Source organism: Fukomys damarensis, unplaced genomic scaffold (assembly GCF_012274545.1).
Source record: "Fukomys damarensis isolate Sample0158 unplaced genomic scaffold, DMR_v1.0_HiC HiC_scaffold_25, whole genome shotgun sequence".
In the NCBI taxonomy this organism is placed as follows: domain Eukaryota; kingdom Metazoa; phylum Chordata; class Mammalia; order Rodentia; family Bathyergidae; genus Fukomys; species Fukomys damarensis.
Genome location: NW_022900937.1, coordinates 18,652,694 through 18,664,758, shown reverse-complemented (window position 1 = coordinate 18,664,758; position 12,065 = coordinate 18,652,694). Strand labels below are relative to the sequence as shown.

Genomic DNA, 12,065 nt, shown 5'->3' with positions numbered 1-12,065 from the left:
TAGGCTACTGCAATAAGATTTCAATGCTGTATTTTTCAGAATACATAGTTAATTCATTATATCTGAGATAATATGTCAAAATTTATTGCTGTTCTTGTAAAAACTTCATATGATTTTCAACTGAAGTGTCCGTTTTTTTTAAAGCCATTAATGACAAAGGCAAATTTTCTTTTAAATTTTGGATCACATATTTATTTGACATAGAGCATTTGTTATATGACAAGTGTTGGAAACAAAAACTAGTAACAAATGATTCCCATCCAGTTGCGTACAACAGCAGTTTTTTTCAATCTGGCTTGCACTGACCCTACATGTAGAATCAGAACTGCTAGATTTTGTTGACAGGTAAAAATACTAAAATTTGCCTCCAACATTGTCAGCGTAAAGGCAGTTGTTGGATGGATGGATGCAGGAGTGGCTTTGGAGTTTTAAAGGTGATCCAAAAGTAAGTGACACAATTTAGATTTGTTTTCTTTTTTATGATAGAGGTCGAATCCAGAGCCTAGTGCATGCTAGCCAAGCACTCTACCCTCCTAGCCACATGCCCAGCCTAAATTCTTACTCAAACTTTCAAATTCTTTATCCCTCCATTTTATAAATTTGAAGATTTGAAAGCATGAGAAAGTAAAAACTTTGCTCTTCCTTACAATAAAGGCCATGTACAGTATGTAAAAAAGGTTTCAAGATAATCTCTTATGCTTATAAATTATTTCCATCCGATTCTTAAACATCTACATTTTGAAGTAAAAATATTCACTTTCATTAAATGGAATTTAATGTTTATGTCTATTTGCTGGAGTATTAATTTTTCTTTTGTATATTTTTATTCTTTTAGGGTTTGAGTAGGCATCTTTTTATGTCTGATTTTAAGTTATGTACTAGTATAAAAATACAGTAAGATGAATCGCTGTGGTTAATAAATTCAACATTCTGTTTACTGACAGATGGTTATAAAATTACTGATATATTCTAGCAGAAGCAGTAAAGGTTATGTCAAGTAACTACTAAAAAAATCATACTAGGTGGTGTTAATGATGCTACCTTAACATACCAGCTTCAGGGGCTGCATAATTGTTTCTGCCAACCCATAAATTTTTGAGTAACAACAAAATTATTGTGATTTTTCTTACTAAATAATTCATACATTACAAAGCATGTATATAACAAGGTCCATGAATCACTAAAGCATATAATGATCATATATCTAATGACATATCTCTTTTCATAAGATGAATTCAAACAGATTTATGCATTTAGGTTAACTAAAAGATACTGAGTTTATAAGGTTCATAATTCTATCAACAATAACAAAAAATTCAAACCTTTAAGTAGTACAATTTCTATAATTCCCTTTTAAAAATGGAAAGCTTTTGTTTATCAAAATCTTTGTGTTTAAGCTACTTTTCATGAAGTTTTACAGCTTTTAAATTGATACTATAAATATCACTGAAGATAAATTAATAATATAATGGAATAGTACAATGTTCATAAACTGTATTTAAAATGATATAAGTGCAACTAAAATAGCTATAAGCAATACTATATAAAACTTCATACTAGTAGTAACTGATATTCTTTATTCAGCAACTAGGATCTAAGAAAGGATATGTTCATTTACTAACACTACATGTTTTACTTTGGTATCATTTTAAATCATCTCAACCCAAATATATCATTTTCTTAATGCTACTACAAATGATACCAAATGAGATTTTATTTTAATTAATTTTAAACTAGGTTTCATAACTAAAATTTTTAAAATTCTAAGACTGTAACATATAAAAAGTGGTAAATTAATGATTTAACTGTGTTAATGTGAACTGCTTTCTGAATTGTTATGGTTTTTTTTTGTTTTTTGTTTTGGTACTGGAGACCAAACCTAGGATCTCACGTATGTTAGGTATGTGCTCTACCACTGAGCTATATGTCTAGCCCCTAAACTCAAATTATATGTTATGTGAATCATCCAATTAAATCTATTTTATCATAGTTGACTCCTTCACTAATTTTTAAAAACTATTGTGGCGGTACTGGGGATTAAACCCAGGGTCTCTTATATGTTAGGCAAGCACTCAACCACTGAACTACATCCCTAGCTCTATTTTACTTTGAGTCACGATCTTGCTAAACTGCCAGTCTGGCTTTGAACTTATGATTGTCCTGCCTCAGCTTTCTGAGTAGCTGGAATTAACAGGCGTATGCCCCCGTGCCTAGTTTAAAATTAAATTCTGGTAAAATACACATATTTACCATCTTAACTACTTTTAAGCCTACAGTTCAGTAGTATTAAGCACATTAATATTATGTAACCCTCAATACCATCCATCTATAGAATGTTTTTCATCTTTCAAAACTAAAATTGTACTGATGAAACATGAATTGCGCATTCCCTTTCCCCTCATATATTTTAACAACTTTATGGAGATATTCTTCATATGCTATATGGCTCTTTCACTTAAAGTGTACAATTCAGTAGTTTGTGTATAGTCACAGAATTTTGCTACCATCACAATTTTAGAAGTTTCGCCACCCCTAAATCTGTCACTCATCAGCAGTCACTCCCCATTTTCTCCCCACCTCTCCAGTCCCTGGCAACTGCTCTCCTACTTTGGTCTCTATAGAGGAATTTTCTGATTGTGGATATTTTGTTTACTATGAATGGAATCATACAATATGTGGTCTTTTATGATAGGCTTCTTCTACTTAATGTTTTCAAGTTTTGTATCGATGCTGTACCGTGTGTCAGTACTTCATTCCTTTTATTTTTGGCTATTAACATCCCATGGTGTGACTGTGACACTTTCTCTGCTTATCAATTGACAAATATTTGTCATTTCTACGTTTTTGCTAGTATGAATAATACTGGTATGAATATTCATGTACAAGTTTTTATACAGACATAATCTTAGTTTTATAGGGTGTATAGCTAGGAGTAGACATCCTACCTGTTATGGTAACTCCCTGTTTAAAATTGAGGAATTGTCCTGTCATGTAAAGGTACAAGATCCCAATAATGAATGTAACTGTACTGTATACCTAAAATGTACCAATACTCAATAAAAAGAAAAAAATGAAACAAAAAATTGAGGAATTGTCCTGTCATGTAAAGGTACAAGATCCCAATAATGAATGTAACTGTACTGTATACCTAAAATGTACCAATACTCAATAAAAAGAAAAAAATGAAACAAAAAATTGAGGAATTGCTAAACTTTCTCAAAGCAACTGCACCTATTTCACATTTCCATTAGCAATGTATGAAGGTTCTAATTTCTCTACACCCTTATGCACACTTATCTTTTTGGTTGTAGCCATCCTAGTGGATATGAAGTGGTATCTCACTGTAGTTTTGATTTTTCATTTCCCTAATGATGGTGAGTATCTTCTCATGAGTTAGTGATTTATATGTCTTCCTCGAATAGTCTTTTCAAAACCATTTTCAATAGGGTTGTTGAGTTTTCTTAACTACTTTATATATGCTAGATATAATCCTCTTACCAGATAAATGATTTGTGAATATTTTCTCCCATTCTGCAGGATTATCTATGTCCTTGATCACATTCTTCAAAGCACAGACATCTTTTATTTTAATATTCAACTCACCTATACTTTCTTTTACCATTTCCCAAACTATGAGACTACTGTAGGCTTTTGGTGGGGTCACTTTGTTTACTAAAAAGCTAATGGAATATTTGGAAATAAACTTCATAAAAATACCCTACATTTATTTCATTCCAGTTGTATTAGTACTTTCATTAGAAGGCTAGAACCCTGGGTGGTTGGATGGCCAAATATGTTTTCGGAGAAACTACAATATTTTAGCTACATCTTTATTAAAATAAAAAAATCAACATCTGAGCTCCAATTTATGTTAGGAAAATAATCTGTAGACTGTGGTCACTACTAAGTAACTTATTGTCAGGAGAGCTCTCATGAAACATTTGTAGAGCACATATACTAGTAATGCAAGTGAAATATAATAATGAAGATTTGTGTTCTATTGATTATGTAGCTTAAGTAATTTTTCATTACTAACATAAGATTTAATAAATATAAGTACTTAAAGATTCTGACTTGGCACTAGTCATTAGCATGTAATTGAACTAGTAAAAAAGATCAGTTAAAGCTGTGTTGATTACCACCTTATCTTTGAAAGGCAATTAAAGACCTCAATCATTGCAACAAGATTTGATTGTGCAGCCTTTATTGGACATTGATCTTTCAGCAAAGTGCAGTTACATTTTCCATTAATTTACAGTAACACAGTTTAACTCTGATACCCTACACTGTTGACCCTGGTGAGATGTAATGCTAAGTACTTGTTTAGGTTAAGAAGCTTCCAAACATCATTACTCTCAATGCTAAGTGCTGAAAAAAAAGAAGACACCTGATCTACAGCTTTAGGATAAGGTTTCTGTTATCTGCATTTGCTTTTAAGCAAAGTGAAATCAAGATCCTTACCTTTGATGCCACCCCATTCATTCAGGAATCTTTCATTCTTTTAATAGATCAAAGAAACATTTTGTGAATAATTATAGATGTTCTGTGCTTACAGTTTTGGGTGGACATAACTGGAAATAACATGAAATAAAATGAACTTAAAATAGATATGGCCTTTAATTATTTAAAAAAAATTTTAACTTAACAGTAAAACATTAATGGTCAAATATGTGTAATGAAAGAAATTTTAACTATTTGTACAATTTGGTATGTTAGGACACCATCACTGAACAATCAGGGCTTTTATATTAGCAGTCACTTTCGTACTCTCAATTGTGTTACTGTGTCTTTATAGTGGTTTACAACCTACAGAGAATCTAGGAATTTTCTCCGAATACTTGATAATTGATTTGAATAGAAATAACAAGAGATGCAATGTTTTGTACTAAAACACATCTTCATTAAAAAAAAGTTTTGTCTAGATTATTTTAAAGACAAAGAGCCCATTTAAATATAGGCAGCAAATGTGAATTAATGGTTTCACTAACCAAGAGACTCCTGGTATCCAGAAAGGAGGGCTCACTCCAGCCCGACCCCCGCCACCATGCCACCTTAGGTCACCAGGCACTGGCACAGAAGCACACAAACTGCTTTCAATTTGTCTTCCTTTTGCACCGCTTTTGAAATTCTTTTATTGACAAAGTCCTTTATAAATACAAATACAAGGAACATAGAAATGTGGATTTCAAAAATAGATCTTTTACTGAAATAAAACTCTTGTGCTTACAAGCATAATCATGTTACCTTTTCTTTTAAGGTAGAAAGGTGTCTTGCTTTGTTCTCAGATTACAGATGGAAAAGCCAAGACACAAAAGAAATAATTAGCCATAGGTCAAAAGATAGCTCTGACACTAAAAATACACTTAACCTCCTGGATCTCAGCATTCATACTTTATCCCTTTTAGACTACGCTTCTATGGAATATGCAACTTTAAAGCAATTGAAACCTTTACTGTTCAGTGGGAAGCAATTTTCATACTAAAAGGTTCACTACAAGACTTACTAAATCCAATGAATGATACTTTAATTTTTGAACTATGCCCTTAACTATCATTCAGTTCATCCTTCACCGTGATCAACTCCATAAGAGCATAAGGTCTATTGATTTTCATGTAATACAAGAAAATACTACATTTGCTTAATTGTTACACAGTGAGCACACCAGATAAGAAATTAAGGATCTATTTAATGCTGCAGGCAGCAAAGAATTACAGAGATCAATAGGGTAGTTTGTCAAAGATGTTCTCCAAGGAGACTTACCTATCACCATATGGACAAGAAGTCACACTGACTGTAGCTATTGAAAAACAGGTAAGCAGAGTCAGCAGTACAAATTATCAGAAATCAAACAGGCCAGTGTGAAAAGAGGTACAACTCTACTGAAAAGGTGCATTTATAGTCTGGTAATTAAAAACCATTTTACCAACCTTGTGTTGGGACCAAACCTTTACAGCAAGTATTGACAAGATCAGCAGCAATGAATGAGCAGTATTTGACTTAAAACTTATGAGCTATAGTTATTTAACTTTGTCCATTACAGAGGGAATCAGTTCTAGCTTTCCTTGCAAAATGCTAATAGACAGTTTTATTATTAATGAAGCTTAATGTAACATTATCTCCTTTGTATAAGCCATTCATTTAACTGGTGTCAAGTATATTTTTCTGGACTAAATATATTGGCATACGTACTCCTTTGATTAAATTGTTATTTAGAATTGCTTTTAAACAAGTGAACACTACATATATTTGAAAACAGTTCACTCTCTGTAGCGCATTTTAAATAACTACTTTTGTAGAAGCCAGTTAGTATTAGTTCATTATTTTAGTGCTTTCACCTCAATTGCTTCTGCTTTCTCTACTCACTTAACAGGCATTATATTCAATTTTATAAAATATCTTCCTACAAAAATGTGTAAATGTAGCAGAGTATCAGCAACACATTAACATAAAATGATATATAATGTATGTTTGTAATTATAGGAGCAATCATAAATCTTAAACACCCATTGGTTTAGAAATTAAATAGTTCTACTTAGTTCTCCCTAAATTACTCCAAATTTCTGAAATTTACCATTCGTCTGGGTATTTTGTGACTATCCCCAAGGATAAATTTTTTAAATGACTTTGCTTTCAAAAATGCAATTAACTTAATAAAATTCTAATGCAAAAGTGCCATCAAGTCTTTAAAATTTCAGCCTACTCCCCGTTGCCAATAAGGCTATGGATATGTACAATTTCAGTTAATTGCTTTTATAAACAGTTGCCAAATTTATTTTTCTGGGTCTTTCTACAGCTTTATTGGCATGCTATTTTAACTTTTAGTAGGTCTTAATTTCATTCACCTTGTTGCACTTACATTAACTAGAGTTGTTATTACATTTAAAAATACTATGGTATTAGTTTCTCTAAGCAACAAGAAGTTTCAGCATTTTATCCCAACCCTCTTCTCCAGATAAATGGGACAAGAGATTTAAAATATTTCCATGCAAAATCCTGGCAGCTGAATAATTTAGATTTCACATTGCAATTAGATTCTCATCAATTTTTGGATTTGCCAATAATATTATCTCCACCATATACACCATATACAGTCTTATCCTTTATTTTTCCCCCTGACCTAATAATGTAAAAGATTTTCTTCCTCTTCTTTTTGTGGGCCTCTGTATTTTTTCTGTAGAGTCAAGTTAAATTGTTGGTGCCTAACTACACAATCTATATACATAAGAGTCATTTTTATCTGTAGTTTAACCTTGTTCTAGGGAAACACTGGTGTGAGGCTTCATGTGTTTCTAGTTCCCATTAGCTAAACAGAGAATGCAATATATAACAACATCTGAAAAGCTTTGCCGCTTGAGGGCAATGATTCATCTTGAAGAACTAGACACCACAGAAAGAAAAAAGTGTTTGTAAAAGTTTTATTTCAAAGGATCAAAAATAAATATTGCACATACAAGAGAAAATCCACTGATACTGTGTTTGTATTCTCTAATGCATACTTTCAATACATGGCACCTTCATCTTCTTTATTTAGGAAATAAATTGTTATTGGTCCATAACTGGTATGCACAGTCTCTGTGACTCTGGCAAATAACCAGGAGCCAATTCCATATAATAAAGTTGGAATACCTAGAAAACAAATGGATATGTTATTTGTGAACATCAATACTTATTAATCATGTGCCCATGTATTTGTCATGCTCCTAATCATGTAACAATCTCCAGGACTGTTAACAAGTTATAACAATATAAAAATAGAACAATACTGACAATGATTATTTAAGAACAATTATTCATATGTGGGCTTAGAAATTTTTAAAACTATACAGATAAGGCTGATACAAATATTAATTCAAAGCACTTCCCTAATTCATTTTCTTGAAGTAATTCTATATTCTTTTCACAGATAAGCAAATGGAAAAGAATATCATTAATTTAGTCGTAAACACTCGTGATTATTAGCTTTGAGCTAGAATTACTAGGTCAACTTTACTGTCCTTTAAGCTAGATAGTAACAACTGATGGCTAAAGTAATTTTTAGTAATTTTAAAGTAATTTATAAAGAAATTAGGTCAAATAGCTGTCTTCAATAAGACAAACCTTATTTCAAAGACGATTTCAATGTAACAGGCATAAGAAAGCAATGTATTTTCTTTCTAATACTAATGTATTTGTATTTTTACAACTGAACTGAATACTATCTTGTTCCAACCTATTTGGAATAGGTATATAGTAGACTCTAAGACATGGTTTTGGTAAGATTTTGCTTCCTTATTTGACAGTCACTTGTCATACATGAAACCAAACACAATACTACCAAGAGATATGGATTAAGCACTCATACACATATGATTCTATGTTGGACACAAAACAAACTTTCATAATTCCATCTTTCTTAATGCTCTTATTTAAAATCAATGACTATTAACAAACAAAAACATGCATAAAACCACAGGTGCATGAGTTAATAACAAATATCGTATACTCTACATAAGTATTAACTTTATAGCTCCCGCGTGGAAAAGGGCAGAAAGAGACAATTTAAAAGGATAGCTGCACATCTGGAAAATTACTCTTTCTAGTTAACAGGGAAATCAACACATGTTCAGGACTGATCACGTTGCTAAGTTTTTCTCTTATTTTTCTACAAGAATGTATTAACTGTGTCATGCTCTTTCTGAGTGTGGTAAGTGTGCTGGACTAGTTTGTGCTTATTTCTCCTGAAGCTGTACTCTAGTCATTGTGATGCCAGAGATTAATCAGAAGCATCAGTAGCTGGCAACAAGAAGGAGTGAAAACATGTCCATTCAGGTTGGCACTTTTCTATTTTTAGGAATACACTGGGTCAGTTTATTATCTCAAGCTTCCCTAGAACTCCTTCATAGTATTTTGCCTTGTTTGCTTGCTCTGATAATGCCTCAAAGAATCTCTAAGTGCCTCAAGAGGATGTCACAAAAAAATCCACAAAAATGGCAATAATAAAGCTACTTATGAATCGTTCATTCAAAAAATAAAAAGGTACGGGTGTGAGGATGGGTAGTAGACAGAAGAACATAAACAAGATAGGCAGAAGTGAGGAAGAAGTATAGGGACCAGTTGAAATTAAAATTCAAAATGCCATATCACAGCTCCAAAAAATGAAAAATCAATGGAGTGAGGAAGAGAAAAATAGACTCTAGAAGCAATTATTAATTTTCTAAATATACTGAGAGTAAAATACGTAAAATGTGCCTTTAAAATTAAAGCAAGGATATAAATTTAAGAAATGGCTGGTGACAATGGGAACTTTGTATATTTTATAATATTTATCACAGTTTTAAATTAAAATATCACTACTTTAAGAGATTCATACTTGTGAAAACATCACACAAATGTTTAGGTAATGTTTTTAGCTAAAATGGTAGACTGATTAAAGATTATTAGTTTAATAATAACTATATAATCTCTCATTCAGGAACAACTAGGAACCATTTTCAATAATGCTATTTGACAGGAGATGGAGTTGTGATAAGGAAGTCAGAAATTCAATCTTTTTTCCTGCCATATATTTCTGCAGTGCAGTCAGACTAATAACACTAACTGGGAAGATTTGCTCTATAACTCTGTAATTTATATATAAAAATATTCTTTGTTTATATGTACAACATATGCTTTAAAGTCTTTAAGATTCCATGAAAAATTAAAAATTTCCCACACTATCTGAAACATAATATCAAAATGAAATGGAAAATTCTTTGCATAATAATTCATTTTGAGCCAACTGAACAGTAGGTAAGCCACTGTCAAATTAAGCACTTAAAAAAATTGGAACTTTGTAGTAAGTCTCCGATTACCCATTCATTCCAATGGTACATTGCTTTTCTTAAATCTCAATCTATTTCCCAGCAAGATACTTAAACTGATAAACCATCAGTAAAATCTCAGCTCTCATGGAAGGGAAAGTGAAGGAGAAAAAGAACAAATGGGTTAACGGAAATCTTTATTATTTATAAAATGGAAAAATGAATTACTCTGATAATTAGTAATTTGAAAAAGAGGAATAAAATCCTTACTATTCTTATTCATAGACTATGAACTTCATGATCCATTTTACATCACAGAATAGAAAAGGATGTTATTATCAAATTCACATTCCCTTCCGTTAGGAAAAATAAAAAATAAACCTTACCAAACTAGTGAATACAACAGCCTTTAAAAAGTCCAGGAAAAAAAAATCCCTTTATCAGTATAAGACAATTTATATTAAAGCACGCACAAGCAAAGGGTTTTCCTTTGCTTAACTTAAACTCTTAATTCCATTTAAGTAAGATTTTTTAAAATTTCCAAGACCATACAAACCATTCCTCAGTCTTCCACATAAAAAACAACCAAGGATAGAATTGTGTTTTCTTTCTCAAAAGGTTTTATTTTTCTGTGTGGGAAATGTTGAGTATCCTACTTTTGGGGGATGTCTTAACATCTGTATTTAAGAGAAATCCGTAATCATTAAACTGACCTTCAACAAAATGTTAAGTTCTAAATTGTGACTTTTTAAAAAAGGTCTTTCAATGCATGGTTTACCTACAAGCTCCTCTTACACTTTTCCTCCTAATCTATTACTCTACATTTGGGAAAGAATGATTTCTTCCAATTCTGAGAGTGCTAGCACAAATTAATTCTTCTGCAATTCAGTCATCACTTCAGTCTTTCCAAATAATTTTGAATTGAGTTCTCAAAATCACCTCATCCTTCAACTTCATAGAAACCCCTAAAATTAGTGGCCTTACTTTGTGTAGTACATAAGGCCATTTCAAAAAGGATTACACATTGCTAAATAATTTTCTCCTTATTGGATTGAGCCCAGGACAGTCCCAGTGGGAACCACAGCTCAAAAACCCTTAAGTGACATATGTGAGTTAGGCAAAAATACATGTGCCATATTTAAATTTAATGGGTTATCAGATCATATGATACTAGTACAGCTATACACGACTGATTTAGTTTTAATTCTGGCTCTAAGTGGTTGGATAATATGGTTCAGCGCCCAGGTCTAGATTGTGAATTACTGAAATCTAGATTTTTCTGTAAGCTGTTAATAGGTCCAAAACATCTTGAGGCCTTATACTCTGACTTATAAAACATCGTGTCTATGTTTCTGTATCTTCTGTCAAAAGAAAATAAACATTCAGCGAGTACTCATGGGAATTAGAATATTTCCAGAAAATACATATAAAGGTTAATAGGGGAGAATCTTTTTAAATACTTCATAGGCCTAGCACCCAAGGAAGCTAATATACCTGGTGGAAAACCTTTAGTGCTTTTAGTAAAGCGAACTTGTTGGGATTTCATGTAAATAAAACAAAGGAACTTAAAAAGTACTTTCCAGTTTTTTTGTTTGTTTGTTTTTTGCTTTGTCATGTCACAACGCACCCACACTGTGATGTTTGCGGGGACAAATCCTGTAATATGCCCTGAGTTACTTCTTGGCTTCAGAGCCACTTTGGCCAGCACAGGGACGTTTCCTGACACCCTCCTTACTGCCCAGAGCGCGCGGGTGTCTGTAGGGGTTGTCTTCCCAGGGACATGGCAGGAAGGAGGGTGGCCTGTCCTCTCCCTAAGGGTGATGGATGAGAGTGGTCCTGGGGACACGTCCACTTTGCTATGGAGATGAGTAGCTGGACTAGCTACTCCCGGGGACACAAAGGACCTGAGCCAGCGACCAGTCCGGGGTGGGACCGGGCAGCGTCACAGATCCCACGGTATACTCCAGGGTCCCTGCGCCCTGGCCCTGACCTCGATGGGCCTCGGGCCTGGGCGCGATCCTTGTCGTCAGTGCTTGTGCACAGTGGGGCGCCCTCGGCGGGACGCGTGTCGCCGGGTCAGGCCAGCGGCCGCCCCACTCACCGAGGTTGACGACCTTGAGAGCCGTGAAGAAGCGGTTCTGCGCGGTCAGGTCCTGCCAGGGCGCCCTGGAACAGTGGTACTTGATGAAGGGAAAGCAGCCGGTGCGCAGGACCTGGTAGTTGGAGCCCTGCACCGGCCAGTTGAAGTGCGAGAGGCCGAACTGGTCGTTGAGGACGGCGCGGTAG

General features: G+C 33.6%; 1 protein-coding gene across 1 annotated transcript; it reads right to left on the bottom strand.

Moving 5' to 3' along the window:
- Window positions 1–7,114: 7,114 nt before the first annotated feature.
- CUNH15orf61 (chromosome unknown C15orf61 homolog) lies at window positions 7,115–12,064 on the bottom strand (the record flags this gene model as incomplete). The annotated part of the gene is made up of 2 exons (XM_010643320.1): window positions 7,115–7,626; window positions 11,881–12,064. Coding segments are annotated over 2 exons (312 nt in total), but the record flags the coding sequence as incomplete, so codon positions are not given.
- Between the last annotated feature and the right edge of the window lies 1 nt (window position 12,065).